The sequence below is a fragment of the Octopus bimaculoides genome, chromosome 6, assembly GCF_046866305.1.
Source record: "Octopus bimaculoides isolate indiv1 chromosome 6, ASM4686630v1, whole genome shotgun sequence".
In the NCBI taxonomy this organism is placed as follows: domain Eukaryota; kingdom Metazoa; phylum Mollusca; class Cephalopoda; order Octopoda; family Octopodidae; genus Octopus; species Octopus bimaculoides.
The window spans coordinates 117,602,958-117,624,280 of NC_142933.1; the positions used below are offsets into that span (position 1 = coordinate 117,602,958).

A 21,323-nucleotide genomic window follows, 5' to 3' on the forward strand; every position below is an offset into this window, starting at 1 on the left:
TAGACAGAGGCATGGCGGGAGAAAAGATCATCATCATCATCATCATATATATATATAAAGAGAGAGAGAGAGAGAGAGAGGGAAAGGGGGGACCAGTCAAGCAGCACATCACGCTGTAATTCTTGGGCTGAGAAATCAACACTTAAAAGCCATAATTTTAAGGAGCGATAAGAATTTTTGAATAAAGGAAAATGGGTAGTGGTGGTGGGTAGGTACCGCCAGCGAGTAGAGAGGGCTCTTAATTGTAGATTTTAAATATTTGAGAGACAACAATGCATAAATCGTAATTTTTTTAAAAGAGCAATGAATTCTGGGTGATTAGAATATAACGTAGCATGAATTTAGGAAGCTTAGAAAATGAATAAGCATGAATTTAAGACAACAACTGAATTCAATTGAATTTCATGGAGAGAAACAAGAAAGCGCAAGGTATTGAGATGTTTGAGGCCGTAAATAAATAAAAATCTCTATCTTATCTGCATCTTGGGTATTTCGTCGTAGTACGTCAGCTAGATAATTTAGAATGGGTTTCTCATTTATATATAGCCAGAACCTGAAGACCTTAAAGGAAAAACTACGAAGGGGGAGAGAGGGCTCTTAATTGTAGATTTTAAATATTTGAGAGACAACAATGCATAAATCGTAATTTTTTTAAAAGAGCAATGAATTCTGGGTGATTAGAATATAACGTAGCATGAATTTAGGAAGCTTAGAAAATGAATAAGCATGAATTTAAGACAACAACTGAATTCAATTGAATTTCATGGAGAGAAACAAGAAAGCGCAAGGTATTGAGATGTTTGAGGCCGTAAATAAATAAAAATCTCTATCTTATCTGCATCTTGGGTATTTCGTCGTAGTACGTCAGCTAGATAATTTAGAATGGGTTTCTCATTTATATATAGCCAGAACCTGAAGACCTTAAAGGAAAAACTACGAAGGGGGAGAGAGGGCTCTTAATTGTAGATTTTAAATATTTGAGAGACAACAATGCATAAATCGTAATTTTTTTAAAAGAGCAATGAATTCTGGGTGATTAGAATATAACGTAGCATGAATTTAGGAAGCTTAGAAAATGAATAAGCATGAATTTAAGACAACAACTGAATTCAATTGAATTTCATGGAGAGAAACAAGAAAGCGCAAGGTATTGAGATGTTTGAGGCCGTAAATAAATAAAAATCTCTATCTTATCTGCATCTTGGGTATTTCGTCGTAGTACGTCAGCTAGATAATTTAGAATGGGTTTCTCATTTATATATAGCCAGAACCTGAAGACCTTAAAGGAAAAACTACGAAGGGGGAGAGAGAGGATGGAGGGGTAGACAGAGGCATGGCGGGAGAAAAGATCATCATCATCATCATCATATATATATATAAAGAGAGAGAGAGAGAGAGAGAGAGGGAGGGAGAGGGGGGACCAGTCAAGCAGCACATCACGCTGTAATTCTTGGGCTGAGAAATCAACACTTAAAAGCCATAATTTTAAGGAGCGATAAGAATTTTTGAATAAAGGAAAATGGGTAGTGGTGGTGGGTAGGTACCGCCAGCGAGTAGAGAGGGCTCTTAATTGTAGATTTTAAATATTTGAGAGACAACAATGCATAAATCGTAATTTTTTTAAAAGAGCAATGAATTCTGGGTGATTAGAATATAACGTAGCATGAATTTAGGAAGCTTAGAAAATGAATAAGCATGAATTTAAGACAACAACTGAATTCAATTGAATTTCATGGAGAGAAACAAGAAAGCGCAAGGTATTGAGATGTTTGAGGCCGTAAATAAATAAAAATCTCTATCTTATCTGCATCTTGGGTATTTCGTCGTAGTACGTCAGCTAGATAATTTAGAATGGGTTTCTCATTTATATATAGCCAGAACCTGAAGACCTTAAAGGAAAAACTACGAAGGGGGAGAGAGAGGATGGAGGGGTAGACAGAGGCATGGCGGGAGAAAAGATCATCATCATCATCATCATATATATATATAAAGAGAGAGAGAGAGAGAGAGAGAGAGGGAGAGGGGGGACCAGTCAAGCAGCACATCACGCTGTAATTCTTGGGCTGAGAAATCAACACTTAAAAGCCATAATTTTAAGGAGCGATAAGAATTTTTGAATAAAGGAAAATGGGTAGTGGTGGTGGGTAGGTACCGCCAGCGAGTAGAGAGGGCTCTTAATTGTAGATTTTAAATATTTGAGAGACAACAATGCATAAATCGTAATTTTTTTAAAAGAGCAATGAATTCTGGGTGATTAGAATATAACGTAGCATGAATTTAGGAAGCTTAGAAAATGAATAAGCATGAATTTAAGACAACAACTGAATTCAATTGAATTTCATGGAGAGAAACAAGAAAGCGCAAGGTATTGAGATGTTTGAGGCCGTAAATAAATAAAAATCTCTATCTTATCTGCATCTTGGGTATTTCGTCGTAGTACGTCAGCTAGATAATTTAGAATGGGTTTCTCATTTATATATAGCCAGAACCTGAAGACCTTAAAGGAAAAACTACGAAGGGGGAGAGAGGGCTCTTAATTGTAGATTTTAAATATTTGAGAGACAACAATGCATAAATCGTAATTTTTTTAAAAGAGCAATGAATTCTGGGTGATTAGAATATAACGTAGCATGAATTTAGGAAGCTTAGAAAATGAATAAGCATGAATTTAAGACAACAACTGAATTCAATTGAATTTCATGGAGAGAAACAAGAAAGCGCAAGGTATTGAGATGTTTGAGGCCGTAAATAAATAAAAATCTCTATCTTATCTGCATCTTGGGTATTTCGTCGTAGTACGTCAGCTAGATAATTTAGAATGGGTTTCTCATTTATATATAGCCAGAACCTGAAGACCTTAAAGGAAAAACTACGAAGGGGGAGAGAGGGCTCTTAATTGTAGATTTTAAATATTTGAGAGACAACAATGCATAAATCGTAATTTTTTTAAAAGAGCAATGAATTCTGGGTGATTAGAATATAACGTAGCATGAATTTAGGAAGCTTAGAAAATGAATAAGCATGAATTTAAGACAACAACTGAATTCAATTGAATTTCATGGAGAGAAACAAGAAAGCGCAAGGTATTGAGATGTTTGAGGCCGTAAATAAATAAAAATCTCTATCTTATCTGCATCTTGGGTATTTCGTCGTAGTACGTCAGCTAGATAATTTAGAATGGGTTTCTCATTTATATATAGCCAGAACCTGAAGACCTTAAAGGAAAAACTACGAAGGGGGAGAGAGAGGATGGAGGGGTAGACAGAGGCATGGCGGGAGAAAAGATCATCATCATCATCATCATATATATATATAAAGAGAGAGAGAGAGAGAGAGAGGGAGAGGGGGGACCAGTCAAGCAGCACATCACGCTGTAATTCTTGGGCTGAGAAATCAACACTTAAAAGCCATAATTTTAAGGAGCGATAAGAATTTTTGAATAAAGGAAAATGGGTAGTGGTGGTGGGTAGGTACCGCCAGCGAGTAGAGAGGGCTCTTAATTGTAGATTTTAAATATTTGAGAGACAACAATGCATAAATCGTAATTTTTTTAAAAGAGCAATGAATTCTGGGTGATTAGAATATAACGTAGCATGAATTTAGGAAGCTTAGAAAATGAATAAGCATGAATTTAAGACAACAACTGAATTCAATTGAATTTCATGGAGAGAAACAAGAAAGCGCAAGGTATTGAGATGTTTGAGGCCGTAAATAAATAAAAATCTCTATCTTATCTGCATCTTGGGTATTTCGTCGTAGTACGTCAGCTAGATAATTTAGAATGGGTTTCTCATTTATATATAGCCAGAACCTGAAGACCTTAAAGGAAAAACTACGAAGGGGGAGAGAGAGGATGGAGGGGTAGACAGAGGCATGGCGGGAGAAAAGATCATCATCATCATCATCATATATATATATAAAGAGAGAGAGAGAGAGAGAGAGGGAGAGGGGGGACCAGTCAAGCAGCACATCACGCTGTAATTCTTGGGCTGAGAAATCAACACTTAAAAGCCATAATTTTAAGGAGCGATAAGAATTTTTGAATAAAGGAAAATGGGTAGTGGTGGTGGGTAGGTACCGCCAGCGAGTAGAGAGGGCTCTTAATTGTAGATTTTAAATATTTGAGAGACAACAATGCATAAATCGTAATTTTTTTAAAAGAGCAATGAATTCTGGGTGATTAGAATATAACGTAGCATGAATTTAGGAAGCTTAGAAAATGAATAAGCATGAATTTAAGACAACAACTGAATTCAATTGAATTTCATGGAGAGAAACAAGAAAGCGCAAGGTATTGAGATGTTTGAGGCCGTAAATAAATAAAAATCTCTATCTTATCTGCATCTTGGGTATTTCGTCGTAGTACGTCAGCTAGATAATTTAGAATGGGTTTCTCATTTATATATAGCCAGAACCTGAAGACCTTAAAGGAAAAACTACGAAGGGGGAGAGAGAGGATGGAGGGGTAGACAGAGGCATGGCGGGAGAAAAGATCATCATCATCATCATCATATATATATATAAAGAGAGAGAGAGAGAGAGAGAGAGAGGGAGAGGGGGGACCAGTCAAGCAGCACATCACGCTGTAATTCTTGGGCTGAGAAATCAACACTTAAAAGCCATAATTTTAAGGAGCGATAAGAATTTTTGAATAAAGGAAAATGGGTAGTGGTGGTGGGTAGGTACCGCCAGCGAGTAGAGAGGGCTCTTAATTGTAGATTTTAAATATTTGAGAGACAACAATGCATAAATCGTAATTTTTTTAAAAGAGCAATGAATTCTGGGTGATTAGAATATAACGTAGCATGAATTTAGGAAGCTTAGAAAATGAATAAGCATGAATTTAAGACAACAACTGAATTCAATTGAATTTCATGGAGAGAAACAAGAAAGCGCAAGGTATTGAGATGTTTGAGGCCGTAAATAAATAAAAATCTCTATCTTATCTGCATCTTGGGTATTTCGTCGTAGTACGTCAGCTAGATAATTTAGAATGGGTTTCTCATTTATATATAGCCAGAACCTGAAGACCTTAAAGGAAAAACTACGAAGGGGGAGAGAGAGGATGGAGGGGTAGACAGAGGCATGGCGGGAGAAAAGATCATCATCATCATCATCATATATATATATAAAGAGAGAGAGAGAGAGAGAGAGGGAGAGGGGGGACCAGTCAAGCAGCACATCACGCTGTAATTCTTGGGCTGAGAAATCAACACTTAAAAGCCATAATTTTAAGGAGCGATAAGAATTTTTGAATAAAGGAAAATGGGTAGTGGTGGTGGGTAGGTACCGCCAGCGAGTAGAGAGGGCTCTTAATTGTAGATTTTAAATATTTGAGAGACAACAATGCATAAATCGTAATTTTTTTAAAAGAGCAATGAATTCTGGGTGATTAGAATATAACGTAGCATGAATTTAGGAAGCTTAGAAAATGAATAAGCATGAATTTAAGACAACAACTGAATTCAATTGAATTTCATGGAGAGAAACAAGAAAGCGCAAGGTATTGAGATGTTTGAGGCCGTAAATAAATAAATGTGTGTGTGTTTTATTTAAGAAGAGGGAAAGCAGAAAGGTGTTGAGCAGTTAACTATCATGACGCAAAAAAAAACTGCAATTCAAGCAAGAAAAACAAAAGGAAAAAAATAAGAGCATCATCATCATCATTTAATGTCTACTTTCCATGCTAGCATGGGTTAGACGGTTTGACTGAAAACTGGTATGCCAGAGAGCTGCACCAGATTCTGATCTGATTTCGTAAGGTTTCTACAGCTGGATGCCCTTCATAATGCCAACCACTCTGAGAGTGTAGTGGGTGCTTTTTACATGCCACTGACCTGACACCAGCATTGGCCACAACTACAGTCTCACTTGGCTTAACAACTCTACACAAGCACAGTATATCACCAAAGGTCTTGGCCACATGTCACTGCCTCCATGAGGCCCAACACTCAAATGGTGCTTTTTACATGCCACCGGCACTGGCATCAGAAAATAGATGATATGAGGTTAACAACCAAACTACACTTACCCATGGTTGGGGACCTTCTAATCCAATACTGGGATACTGTTGATATAAAGCATGGCAAAATTCCCGATAGTCGTGTTTTTCACGAATGTCTTTTTGCGCTAAAATATGATATGCACATTGTTCAACTAACTTTGACCACACAAACTGAGCTTTCCCAGTTTCTAGCATGTTCTGTAAATAGCCACTGAATACAGGTAAGGAAATGTTTGGTTTGAACCGGTTTCCAATATATCTGCGCCGAGATATTACAGCATTTGAAAACTGAAAGAGAGAGAGAAAGAAAAATAAATTCTAGAATATAGTAAATAAAATACAAGTGCAGGCATGGCTGTGTGGTTAAGAAGCTCACTTTGCAACGAAGTGGTTTCAGGTTCAGTCCCAGTGTGCAGCATCATGGGCAAGATAAATATGGTGCTTATTCTATCAGTTTCTTTTACCAAACTGCTAAGTTAAGGGGACATAAACAAACCAACACTCATCAAGTGGTGCATGGGGGTAACAAACACACACACACACAGGCACATATATGTATCATCATTTAACGTCCTCCTTCCATGCTGGCATGGGTTGGATGGCTTGACAGGAGCTGGCCAGGCAGAAGACTGCACCACACTTCTTTGTCTGTTTTGGCAGGGTTTTTACGGCTGGATGCCCTTCATGACCAAAGGGGGTCTTTACCCTTTTATCATTGAAGCAGTGAGCTGGAAAAATCATTAGCATGCTGAGCAAAATGCTTAGCAGCATTTCATCCATCTTCATGTTCAGAGTTCAAATTCTGCCGTGGTCAACTGAGCCTTTCATATTTCCAGAGTCAATAAAATAAGTACCAGTTGAGCACTAGGGTCAATGTAATCGACTGAGCCTCTCCCCCAAAAATTGTTGGCCTTGTGCCAAAATTTAAATCTAGGATTATTAATTCACCAATATCAGAAGACAAAAAATTGTGCTTATTGAGCAATGATTGAAAATATGGAACAGAAATAGATTCCAAATGAGATGCAAAAATAAAATCTTTTTTAATGGAAATAAACATTAAAAACCAAACCAACTTCTTTCAATTCTTCAGCACTCCATGGGCGTTCAGCATTTACAGTATCATGTTGTGAACTATGGCTGTTTTCACCTTCCATGTCAGAATCTGTAAAACAATATAAATATCCAAGATGTTAACTTTAAAGTTTTATCAAAAGATGTTATATTTCAAAAGTGATTTGTTGTTGTTCAACATCATCTTTGACACCCACTTTTCCATGCTTGCATGGGTCATATGGAATTTGTAGATGTTCTATGCCCAGATGCCCTTCTTGTCACCCTCACCTGTTTCCAAGCAAGGTAATTTTTCACCCACAGAAGACAAGAAACAAACATCACCACTTGTACAATGGTGATGTTTGTTTCTTGCACCAAAATTTGAAACCAATAAATGAAAAACTATTAAGTAAGACAATATGGTTTCAATCTTCAGTTGAAACCATTTCAGTTCCCTTATACCATAATATCTTGAATATCACATTCTTCTATTTTCTTCTCCTAGAACACATAGTATTTATATCTACTCAAAAAAGAAACCAACATTTAGCTCTCTTTTCTGTAAAAATGCTGTTTTCTTTTTTTAAGAGGGTTATTGTGATTTAATACTTTGGTATTCATATTACTTTGTCAAATGTAAAGCTTATTTATTCACATTGTTTTGAATTAATGGCACATTATCTTGTAACTTTGAGACTTTTATGACATGGTTGTTTTTCGTTAGAATGACATTGTAGTGTAGATGTGGGAGGTCAGATTTGGATAGTTTGAATACAAAACACGTACAATATTTGGGCCAGATATGGATGGTTCAAATGCCAAAGGGTTAAATACAAAGATTGATAATAATGGGATAAGGAAACTTTTAAAGGTCTACAGCTAAGTAGATAAGGAACCTTCTATAATGTGTACAGTTTATCATCATCATCATCATCATCATCATTTTAATGCCCATTTTCCCACGCTTGCATGACTCGGACATTGGTTATTAGGCAGATTTTCTACAGATGACCTGCATGTCAACAACCCTTACCAGTTTCGAGGCAAAGTAATAAATATTTCCCCATGGCCAGACATGTTTTCACAGAACATTGGAAATGAATGGCACTGCTTGTATAACAGTGACACTCATTTACAATAACCATGTGACGTCAAGACAAGGAGACACAAACATTCACACACACAACCTCGCCTGTGCTTCTACCATGTAAAAAGTACTCAATCCACTCTGCTGGATGATTGTTGTTAGAAAGGGTGGGCAGCTGTAAAAACCCTGCCAAAAGAGACACAGAAGTTTGGTGCAGGCCCCTGTCAAAGCATCCAACCCATGCCAGCATGGAAGGTGGACGTTAAACAAAGATGATGATGGAAGTTCATTTACAATATGTCCCTTACTAACAACATATCATAAGCTTATTTGATCAGAGCCGATCTAGGACTATACAACTACTACTGCTGTTGCTGCCGCTGCTGCAGTTACTGCAGCCGCGACATTGTTTACCTGACTAACGTTTGATGACTGAGTGATTAACGGTAAAAAGAGTATTCAGCTTTAACACTCAAGCATTTAGAGTACTTTATCAAATATAATATTTATTGATTTGATGTTGTAGGAGAGAAATGTGTTCGCATGGATGATGGTACGCTTGCATTAAATGAGGATGCAAAGAAAGAGGTCTGGAGATGCCACTACGATAGATTGCTTAATAAAGAGAATGAATGGGAGAAAGAGAGCCTGCCGTATGTCGACCCAATAGAGGGACCAGCTATCCGAGTTGATAGTACCAGGGTAGATAAAGCAATTAAGAGTATGAAGACCGGGAAAGCCCCCGGCCCATCAGGAATCACTGCAGAGATGCTCAAAATATCTGGCAGTGTTGGCTATAGCCTAGTCACCCGTATTACGAACCAGGTGATACACGAAGGAGTCATACCCAATGACTGGTGTAGCAGCATCATAGTCAACTGCTACAAAGGTAAAGGTGACGCTTTAGATACAAATAATTACAGAGGCATCAAGCTGTTAGATCAGGTTATGAAAGTTACAGAGAGGGTCATAGCCCAACTAATTAGGGAGCGAATCAATTTAGATGAGATGCAGTTTGGGTTCGTGCCAGGTAAAAGCACTACTGATGCCTTATTTCTAGTGAGACAGTTGCAGGAGAAATACCTAGCTAAGGATAAACCTCTGTACCTGGCTTTCGTTGACATGGAGAAAGCCTTTGACAGGGTCCCCCGATCCCTTATCTGGTGGTCAATGAGGAAACTTGGGATAGAAGAATGGTTAGTGAGAGCTGTGCGAGCCATGTACAGAGATGCTGCCAGTAAGGTGAGGGTTGGAAATGAGTACAGCAATGAATTCCGGGTAGAGGTAGGGGTCCACCAAGGTTCCGTCCTCAGCTCCCTCTTATTTATCATAGTCCTCCAGGCAATCACAGAGGAGTTCAAGACAGGTTGCCCCTGGGAGCTCCTCTATGCTGATGACCTTGCCCTAATTGCGGAGTCACTATCAGAACTAGAGGAGAAGTTTCAGGTGTGGAAGCAAGGTCTAGAATTGAAGGGCCTTAGAGTCAACCTAGCTAAAACCAAAATCCTAATAAGTAGGAAGGTAGATAAAACACAAACCCCTTCAGGTAGATGGCCCTGCTCAGTATGTAGAAAAGGAGTAGGTAGTAACTCTATAAGATGTACCCGGTGCAAGCTATGGACACATAAGAGGTGCAGCAACATCAAAGGCAGGTTAACTAGCAAGTTAGTTTTTGTTTGTGGCAGATGTTCAGGTGCAATAAAGACTGTAAACAAACAGGAAACAACTTCTATCTCATTCCAGGGTGAAAAACTAGAGGTAGTCGATAGCTTCCGCTATCTGGGCGACCAAGTTAGTAGTGGGGGTGGGTGCGCTGAAAGTGTAGCTGCTAGAATAAGAATAGCCTGGGCAAAGTTTAGAGAGCTCTTACCCCTGCTGGCGACAAAGGGACTCTCACTCAGAGTAAAAGGCAGACTGTATGACGCATGCGTACGAACAGCCATGCTACATGGCAGTGAAACATGGGCTGTAACTGCTGAGGACATACGTAAGCTTGCAAGGAATGAAGCCAGTATGCTCCGTTGGATGTGTAATGTCAATGTGAATACCCGTCAGAGTGTAAGTATCTTGAGAGAAAAGCTGAACATTAGAAGCATCAGTTGTGGTGTGCAAGAGAGACGTTGCGCTGGTATGGACATGTGGTGAGAATGGATGAGGATAGCTGCGTGAAAAAGTGCCACACCCTAACAGTTGAGGGAACCCGTGGAAGAGGTAGGCCCAGGAAGACCTGGGCTGAGGTGGTGAGGCAAGACCTTCGTACATTGGGCCTCACCAAGGCGATGACTACTGACCGAGACCTTTGGAAATGTGCTGTGCGTGAGAAGACCCGGCAAGCCAAGTAAGATCGTTGCCAGTGCCCCTGGACTGGCTCTTGTGCGGGTGGCACATGAGATGCACCATTTTGAGCGTGGCCGTTGCCAGTACCGCCTGACTGGCTCCCGTAGGATTTTCGAGCGAGATCGTTGCCAGTGCCCCTGGACTGGCTTGTGCGGGTGGCACATAAAAGACACCATTTCGAGCGTGGTCGTTTTCGTGCGGGTGACACGTAAAAGCACCCACTACACTCTCTGAGTGGTTGGCGTTAGGAAGGGCATCCAGCTGTAGAAACTCTGCCAAATTAGATTGGAGCCTGGTGTTGCCATCCGGTTTCACCAGTCCTCAGTCAAATCGTCCAACCCATGCTAGCATGGAAAGCGGACGTTAAACGATGATGATGATGATGATGATTGTTCCAGGTACTCATGCATTCTTTCATAGCTTCAAGATTTCAACGATGTAATTGTATATTTCTAGAATGACATTGTAAGGTAGGTGTGAGAGGTCAGATCAGGTGGAATATTTAGGTTGGATATGACCGGTTTAAGTGCTAAAAGGTTAAAACAACTAACGCTTCTATAAAAACCGTACTATCTATAATCAACAGAAATTATAGTAAAGCAATGAAAATGAAATTTGAAAAATGAACTTTTGCTTTGATACAATCGTTAATAAATAAATACTAAAATACTGACCAGAATATTCGTTTGCGTGTATCACATCGTTAGGGTTGTTAGCACTGTCAGTTAATAGGGAGAACTTTTCTTCATCAAGACAATGCTTCACATCTTCAATTTTAATATCTGTAACAGGCACATTATTAGCAGATTCTATATTTTCCAAATCCAATTTAATTATATCACTGTTATTACTATTATTGTTATTGTTGTTATTATTATTATTATTGTTATTATTATTATTAACAACCTGGTTAGAATTTGAAAAGTTACCTCTTTTAGCAGGTACTGACAAAAAAGGTAAGTGTTTATCTTTATTGCTTTGAAAGTTATGTGAAGTGTTATCCTGAACTGTAGTGGAAGAACTGGTGTTCCAGTTGTCTGTTGAATAGTCTTCATCAATGACAACATCCATTAATAATTCCATTTGTGATTCATCCCTCGTGAGACAAGTATTGGTGTTAGCTTGATTCTCATGTCGGCCGTCAACGTTCTGAGAAGATATATTTATGATACCTCGCCCGCCAGCTTCACTGCCAACACATCCTTGTAATAGTGGTTTTTGATGATGATGATGATGATGATGATCACTTGCTGAAAAATTATTTTCATTATTGTTTGTTTGGGATTGATTTGATGTGATGTTACGTGAATGTACCAAACCAATTTTCTGATTGTTGTTAACGAGTTTAGGTTGACTTTCATGATCTAAATACTGAGATGGTTTTGATACGTTTCTAGAATAATTATAGCTGCTAGGAGGACTAGCTGGACTTTCCAGATCAATAATTTGAGAATTCCGGGTGAAAATATGATTGGTTTGTTGGTTGGGTAACTGAACATGTGTGACTTCAGAATCTAATTCACAGTTTGTGTTACATGTTCGAGAGAATCCACTTTGTGAAGAAACGGTAGTGGGAGGACTGTCACTGTCTAAAGTGATGACAGAACTCTGAGGAGAAATCATCGATGGAGCAGTTCTTAAATGTGCTTTTGCTGTATTTATATCCGATTGCTTAGATGTTGAAGCATTTCTGCAAGGGTGTTTCTTGAGTTCAGCAGGAAAAAGCTTGTTTAACCGGTCCTCATAATCTACAAAGACAAATTTATATAAAATACAGTAAAAACAAATATAATAGGTCTCAAAAAGTGAGAAAATTAATTACATAAAAAAATACTAATTCTTTGCATTTTAAACCTTTTCTTACCATATTTCTGTTGAAATACATTGATTCAATTAATTTTGAAAAGATTCTTTTTCCTTTTTTTTTTGTCTTTTTACTTGTTTCAGTCATCTGACTGTAGCTATGCTGGAGCATCGCCTTGAAGGGTTTTAGTCGAACAAATCGACCAAAGGACTTATTCTATCAGTCTCTTATGCTGAACCACTAAGTTAAGGGGACATAAACACATCAACACCAGTTGTCAGACACAAAGACATACACACACACACACGCACACATACATATATATATATATATATATATATATATATATATATATATATATATGATGGGCATCTTTCAGTTTCTTTCTACCAAATCCACTCACAAGGCTATGGTTGGCCCAAAGCTCTAGTGCTACACAGTGGGACTGAACCCAGAATCTTGCGGCTGGGAAGCAAGCTTCTTACCACACAGACACGTGTGTACCTATATGAAAAATTTATTAAAATAAGTGCTTCAATAATAAAATGGTGTTAAGCGTTGAGCTGGCAGAATCATTGGCACACCGGCCAAGAGTGGCATTTTATCCGTCTTTATGTTTTGAGTTAAAATTCCACTGAGGCCAATTTTGCATTTCATCCTTCCAGAATCAATAAAATAAGTACCAGTTGAGCACTGGGGTCAAGGTAATCGACTTATCCCTGTCCCCAAAATTGCTGGCCTTGTACCAAAATTTGAAACCAATATTAAGTTGGTGTTTGGAATATAAGTTAAACATGAAATTTTGATGGAAGTGTTGAATTTGGATAATATAAAAAAACATGTAATTGTATCATAGAACCAAAGGCAGTTTCAGGTGGACAGGTACCAAAGGCAGTTTCAGGTGGACAGGTACCAAAGGCAGTTTCAGGTGGACAGGTACCAAAAGGCTTAATCTGGTTCAATTATTAAGATATCTATATAACTGAGATTTTACTACTCAAATTGTATATTAGCTTTTTGGTGCAGAAAACCTTCATTAAAATACAAAAAAAAATTAAGAACTGAGTATAAGGGAAAGAACACATACGAAAAAAAATAAGACTTTTTTTTTTATATATTCTATATATTTTTTCATATATTATACATAGGAAAATGAATGGGTTATTTCCCTTGGCAAGGAAAATGAATGGGTTATTTCCCTTGGCTGTTAAAGGAAAATATATTGGTTAAATATGTGGGTCCCTTCTAGGAGCTCCAACCATCCAATTATAGATTTTTATTAAACTTCAATGAGTCTAGTAACAAACTGGATGCTACTTTAGCATGTTTGCAAAGTTTCACGGAAATTAGTTAACGGGCGTAGATGGCAACATGATACAGACAACTTGCTTTTATATACTTTTAAGATAATTGTTCTCGTCCCTAATTCTCCACAAGGAAATTTCTTTTTTGGGCACCATCAATTGGGAAGCACTCAGTCTTAGTGTTAAAGGTGCAAAACTGAACATTACCAATTGGTCGATAACTGATGAAGAATTACAGACCTTCTGTTTGTCTCCCGTTTGTTTTTACATTCAGTATATGTTATATCGTTTGTTTATGTACCATACATTTTTCATTTATTATATATATATATATATATATATATATATATATATATATATATGTATATATACTAGCTGGTGTACCCAGTAATTCCTGGGGGTAAAAATGTTCTATTGAAACGCCTTATTACCCTGATATAAGAAAGCAATTTTGTTATAATTGCCACAAAAGTGTATTTTCTGTCATGAAAAAGTACAAAAACTGTCAGCTGGAGGAGGGAGAGATTGTCGGAGGTTGGCGAGAAAGTACTCTGACTCATCGATTTTTTTCAACAATCTAAGTATGTCACGAGGTTTCCAGACATGAGTTCTACTCAAGTGTCAAATAAAGTATAAAAGTGATATTGTCTGCAAAACTTAGAAATTGGACACACAAAAAATCAATATTCAAAGTAATCGAACATAAACAGTGAAACCTGTAAAATATTTCTAATTTCGGTGGCTCAATTAGTTTCATGAAAATGTTGTATGAACTGTAAATAAGCAATAAATATTATGATATGTAAAATAAGTATAAGTGATACAGGGTGTCCCAACTGAATGTGGTGTGGAAGTTTGGTTCCATTTTTTAAGAATTTTAAGCATTCAAAGTATGAGTTCATTGTATTGGAGCACATTTATTAAATACATTCTGGAATCAAAAATTTATGTACTGTCATCAGAAACGTTTAACTGGAAAAATGCAGAATTATCGAAGTTATGGGCATTGAAACTGTACATGCATCAAGAAAGTGCAATAATAATGTTTAGCAGTTGAAAACTGTGAGTAGTGAAATGCAGAATTAGGTCAGCTGATCGTGAGAATCAAATATTGATCGCTGCGTTAAAAACTAACAGCTGTAAATGCAGGTGCTATGGGTTATTTCCCTTGGGTGTTTAAAAATTAGTAATATGAGGCCGATATAAAGATCCCTCCCAGGGGTCATATTATTGATTTTTTTCAACAATTTATGTCATGAGGTTTCCAGACATGAGTTCTACTCACGTGTCAAGTTTCATCAAGATCTATAAAACGATGTAGGAGGAGTTAGCTAACAACAATATATATATATATATATATATATATATATACACATATACTACATAGTTGGAAAATCGGTGTTTGTTTGTTTATGGCGTTGTTAGCTAACGATTTTGATGAAACTTGACACATGAGTAGAACTCATGTCTGGAAACCTCATGACAGATTTTTGAAAAAATCGATATGGCCCCTGGGAGGAATCTTTATATCTACATCATATAACTAATACACACACACACTCACATATACACACACATAGATATATACATATATATATAGCTGCTGCTAACTACCTAGAACCCACAAGAGTCAAAAAGAGAGACAGAGACAGGCAGAAAAAAAAGAAAATGTCCCTTGCATTTGAAAACTATGGAAATATATTTTTTTTAAAAAAACATTTCATTTCATTTTTCCACAATTTAATTGTTTTTCAGTCACAATGACTGAAACCAGTACTAAAATGTTCTTCATGATAAAATTATTTTAGTATTTTCAACCTTGTCTTATTTTCCTCATACATATCAACTCGTATGTTCCTTCTCAACTTTCTACACACACACATATATATATATAATAAAAAGAAAATGGAGATTAGGAAGTTAATAATTGTTTATTATTAACAGCAAATTAATCATCATCCTTTACAGCTGTTTCAATTAATATTCAGTAAACATTAAATTTATATGACCTGAGCATATCTTCAGGGAGAGAAAATATACCCTTGAATGTTTTACATGTGTTTATGGATTCATTATAGCAGACCAAATGATACAGTTTATAAATGCTATGGCCCCACCGTGGTCACGTGCCTACTCGGAGGAGAAACTGTTGATTGCTGGGTGGGTCTCCTCCTAATATGATCTAACATGATAATTCAACTCACTTTAAGGCAGTATTGGCAGGATGAATGATGCAGGCAGAAAATCGATGCTGAATTTCTCAAATCCAGTAAAGGCAGAGCAAGTTCTGCAGTACGTAAATGAAACCTCCAGTCAACATCATGGTGTTTGGAGTGATCACTAGTGATGGCGACGTTATGCCTCCATTCATCTTCCAACACAGCCTCAGACTCAACACTGAGGCCTACATCAAGTGCCAGCAGGAGATAGTGCTGCCCTGGATCAAGAGAGTGGTTGCTGGAACACCCTCTATCTGGCAACAGGACTCTGCACAATGCCACACAAGCAGGAGAATCCAGTCATGGCTGTCAAACAATTTCTGTAATGACATCACCCCTAACATCTGGCCACCAAACTCCCCAGACTGCAATCCCTTTTATTATGTGTGGGGAGCAGTTGAGCGGGAGACCAACAAAACTCCTTGTAACACCAAAGATGAACTGAAGGCAAGGATTATGGCAGCATTCACCGACTTAAACAAGGAGACCGTCTAGAAGAGTTGCAGGAGATTCTGAGGCCGGAGTCAAGCCAATGGCGATTTTATTGAATAAATTTACTCTTTAGTATTTCAATATATTTTTATGTAATTTTGGTAAATATATGTTAAAATGAGATGTCAGTGTTATTTTCATTTCTGCATAATTGAGACGACATTTTCTTCACTGTACCCGGTATATAAAATAAAGGAACCTGTAAAGAACATTTACATCACATCTCTGTTTTTTACCAATCTTTCCCCACCACCCTGCAAACTCAACATGAAGACAAGACACCCTCAAAACATTGTCTCTTATTAAAAGATTAATCTAATAAATATGAACCTGGCAATAAAATCGTTACTCACCCAAAATCATGTAGCCATGGACTTTATATTCAGCAACTTTCAAATCTAACCACATTACAAACTGTGATAATGTCCATGGTTGCACCTTTTGGACCATAACAGCAAAGTCTTCTTTCACAGTATGCAGATCTAGCGTCATTCTTCCAGCTCTCTTGCTTTCTACACAACACTAAATCTACAAAACAAAGTTGAAAGATTATTATCATATTTGCTGGCATATAAAATACACATTTTTTTATTTCTATACATGGCAAAATATTGCCCTGCATCTAATGTGGGCCATATTATAGATGGAAGATTGAGTGTTGTAGGATAAGGAGCGGGGTAAGCATAAGTCCACTAGACACAATAACTGTAACTAATAATAAAATTTTGATTTCAAATACTGGCACAAGGCCAGCATTTTGGGGACGAAGGGCTGAAACTGGCCAGATCCAGCCTCTTACACCTACCCAACAATGTCATTCTAAAATTAAACAAACACATCTTCAAAATCTTGAAGCTACAAGATATTACATGGTTAATTTTTTTTAAATGCAGATAAATAAGCATTACATTTGATAAATTAATCAGAATGCTGAAGGATTAAATTAATTATCAATTAGCCTTATCCTAAGTCAATATAATGTTCTTTTATCTTAACCCTTCAGCATTGATTTCTTTGTCAAATGTAAAGCTTATTTATTCACATTGATAAAATTTAGTCATGCATTATCTTGTTGCTTCAAGATTTCAATGATGTGTTTGAATATTTTGAGAAGACATTTTGAGGTTAAGTGTAAGAGGTCGGATCTGGTCAGTTTTAACATAAACCAGGTAGAATATTTGGGCTGGATATGGTCAGATTAAATGCTAAAGGGTTAAATCAATTATGAATACCTTTATATCATATTATCAAGATCCCTTAAATCAACAAGATATCTATCTGGAAACCATTTTTATTCTCTTCAGCTCAAGTTCTACCTAAGACATTTTCTAACAAATGAAACAGATTACACTCTTATTATAAACATTTCTAGCATGTTCCATAAGTGTCACATTTCTAGTGAAAAACATCATTTAATTTCCTTCATTTCAACTGCACTAAAAAACTCTTTGCAGTTAAATGCGAGATATAGCAAGTGCAAAGTGTCAACTAAATTCAGCAATTAAGCAGGCTCTTAATGTGATCATAAATAACCAATGTGATCTAACAAAACAAATGTGATCATTTGTTTTGTTAGAAATAGCAGCTAAATATCTCTCAAATCACATCCTGTCGTATTTGATAAAAAAAAAAAAGGAAAGATATGTTGATTAATATAGTTTGGGATACGCCATGTTCGAATAAAAGACAAGATGGTGATGGAATGTGCATAGGCCCCCTAAATCAGGGTCAATTACAGGCTTGTTGTAACAGGGTTGAACTGAATCTAAACAGCAATGTTGAATTGAATGGATAAATAAGGGTCTTGCATTTGTCTTCCTAAAGAAAGAAAAAAACTAGTTCAAGTAATCAAATCAGTTAAAACAATTATTCTTTCCTTCAATTAGATATTTTACAAATGAAAACTGTGTGTTCCAACAATTGTGTGTGTGTGTGTGTGTGTGTGTGTGTGTGTCTGTCTGTGCATGTAAGGATACACTCACAAAACAAGTACATATGGACATATGCATACATATACAAATACACAGAAATACGTATATACTAAACTATTATACAAAAAACATATAAAACAATAAGTACATGAAAACAATACCAAAGCAAAAACAAAAAACTACGAACTCACATGAATAATTTGCCTTTCGGCTAATTAGGACACACACAGTTAATAGAGCATTATCTAATAAATGAGGCATATCCAATAGCTTGTCCTGTTGTATACTTAAACAAGAAACAAAAGAAATTCACAAAAATACAGGCATGACTGTGTGGTTAAGAAGTTCGTTTTACAACCACGTGGTTTCAGGTTCAGTCCCACTGCATAGCACCTTGGGCATGTGTCTTCTATTATAGCATCAGGCCAACTAATGCCTTCTGAGTGAATGTGGCAGACAGAAACTGTGTGGAAGCCCATCGTGTGTGTGTGTGTGTGTGTGTGTACACGCGCATGTCTCTGTGTTTGTCCCCTTACCACTTGACAACCAGTTTTGGTTTGTTTACATCCCTGTAACTTAATAGTTTGGCAAAAGAAACTGACTGAATGAATACTAGGCTTAAAAATATAAGTGCTAAGGTTGATTTGTTCAGCTAAAGCCTTCAGAGCAGTGTCCCAGCATGGCTACAGTCAAATGACTGAAATAACTAGAAGATAAAAAGTAAAATTGGAAATCTGTTTTGTCAACATTAAAAACAAGTAAAAGACACCTCACAAAATCTCTGATGTAAGAATACCTCTATAAACTATTGCTGTACATCCCAGGTCAATCTGGGCTGATCAGACTTATAATCACAGGTATTCCAGCCATGGACATCCTGTCTATTTAAGGGTTTCTAGGACTATATTCAACAAGTCAAACATATTACTAATATTTTATTTAAACATCCCAAGGGAAATAACCCATACCACCTGCAGATTTTAGCGAAGCGATCAATATTTGATTCTCACGATCAGCCAACCTAATTCTACATTTCACTACTCACAGTTTTGAACTGCTGAACATCATTATCGCACTTCCCTTAAAGACTTCATTCATATATTTCTATACATACATACTTTTTTGAATGCCCATTACTCTGATAACTCTGCATTTTTACACTTACACTTTTTCCATGACACTTGATAAATTTTTTATTCCACAATGCATTTGTAGTGGCTTCATGCAGGCATAGCGCGGATTCAATCCCCGATTGCCAAGTTTCACTTAACACTTCAACAGTGCTTTTTTCACAGTAAAACAATAGTTTTCCTGTGAATGACAGCAGTTATACATTTCCCAGATGCCTTCGCTAATCAGAATAATGTCTTTGCCTCTCATCAACCTCCGACAATCTTTCTCGCCAACCTCCGAAAACGTCTCTCACTAACCTCCAACAATCCCCCCCTCCTCCAGCTGACAGCTTTTTGTACATTTTTGTGATGGAAAATACACCTTTTGTGGCAGTTATAACAATATTGCTTTCTTATATCAGAGTAATGAGGCGTTTCAATAGAACATCTTTACCCTTGGAAATTACTGGGTACACCAGCTAGTACTTATATATCTATATATATAAATAGATGTGTGTATTTTTCCCTTGTTAACAATTAACACGAAATATATGATGGGCTCCTTTCAGTTTCTGTCTACCAAATCCACTCACAAGGCTTTGGTCAGCCTGGGGCTATAGTAGAAGACACTTACCTAAAGTGCCACATAGTGGAACTGAACCTGGAACCATGTGAGAAGAAAACTTTTACCCACACACAGCCAACCAGCACCTATTGTAATTTGTTTTTAAAAAGCCATTTCGTTTTTGACTTATCTTATATTCAATTTGCATTTGTAATATTTTCATCCTCAATAAATTGAAAGTGAAACAACAGCATTTTTTAATTTTCAGAAAAAAATGAAACAACCAATACTTTCAAATGTAAACAAAATATATTTACACACTTCAAATCCAAACTAAATGTATTTATTTTATATATAAAAACAAAAAAACTACTGCAACTCAAAAAAATCTTCTAAACCTCAACAGTTTCTTAAGATTGATTACATTCGAAATCCTTTAATAATTTAAAAACTTTAATGATGTTTTGTTTTTTTTAATTAATGTATTATTATTGTTGTTGTTGTTCTACCTCTTCGGTTTCAAGCACCAGATCCGATTTATTTTTGAAAATTTCTGCAAGTCTTTATTTCTTTCTTTATTCATTCTAATTACGAAAACCATAACAATCTTCTGTTTTTATAGAGATATATTATACTTTTTTAACTTAAGGAAGCGAAATGGCAGAATCGTTGCCCAACCAGGCAAAATGCTTAGCAGCATTTCATCCGTCTTTACATTCTGACGCCGCCGACTTTGCCTTTCATCCTTTTGAGGTCGATAAAATAATTGCTGGCCTTGTGCCAAAACATGAAAGCAATATATATAATTTCTGAACTTCTGAAGTTCAAAGCATAGAAACCCGAAGAACTTTATACAAAGGAAGGAAGGAAGGAGACAGAGGTGAAAAAAAATTCGCATTAAAACAATAAGTGTCCATACATAAAGATAATATTTTCTCAGTGATTGACACCTGATGATAAACGGAGACTAAACAACTGGAAGAGTTATTTTAAAATAACAAAAATGGGCGAAAACCCAATGTAAGGATGAGATTTAAAAAATCGCAAAGAAAACCTAAAAAAGATTGTTATTATATCAATACTTATAGTAAACTCGGTGTATATACAAATAATTACTTTTTCTCAAGGAGTTACATATAACAGATAACTACAATGAATGACAAAATTATTTGACAGAACTATCGTTAATTTCTTTTTTAATTAATATAATAGTCCAGTGTATGTGTGCTAAAATGACTATGGTGCCTATTCCCACAACGTAATTGTCTTAGTGTAAACTCCCTTTCCACAATAACCACAATTCCAAAACTAACAATAGATTGACACACTGTCGCTTACGACGACCGGTTGATCCGAGGTGGCTGAGAAACTTGCTTCCAAGTCCCACTGCGCACCACCCTGGGCTGAAATCT

General features: G+C 36.7%; 1 protein-coding gene across 5 annotated transcripts in view; it reads right to left on the reverse strand.

Annotated features, from left to right (window-relative positions):
- Positions 1 to 21,323, reverse strand: part of LOC106875286 (uncharacterized) — an 80,852-nt gene that overhangs the window by 55,513 nt on the left and 4,016 nt on the right. For 4 of the 5 annotated variants that reach the window (XM_089354495.1, XM_089354496.1, XM_089354491.1 and 1 more), the window contains 4 exons: positions 16,657 to 16,831; positions 11,159 to 12,232; positions 7,081 to 7,169; positions 6,032 to 6,292 (listed from right to left, as the gene is read on the reverse strand). In XM_089354495.1, the coding sequence (XP_089210621.1) occupies positions 6,032 to 6,292; positions 7,081 to 7,169; positions 11,159 to 12,232; positions 16,657 to 16,795 (1,563 nt within the window). In that variant the 5' untranslated portion in view covers positions 16,796 to 16,831. Of the gene's footprint in view, positions 1 to 6,031; positions 6,293 to 7,080; positions 7,170 to 11,158; positions 12,233 to 16,656; positions 16,832 to 18,425; positions 18,516 to 21,323 lie in introns of those variants that run through there. The other variant, XM_089354494.1, reaches the window with a different exon arrangement.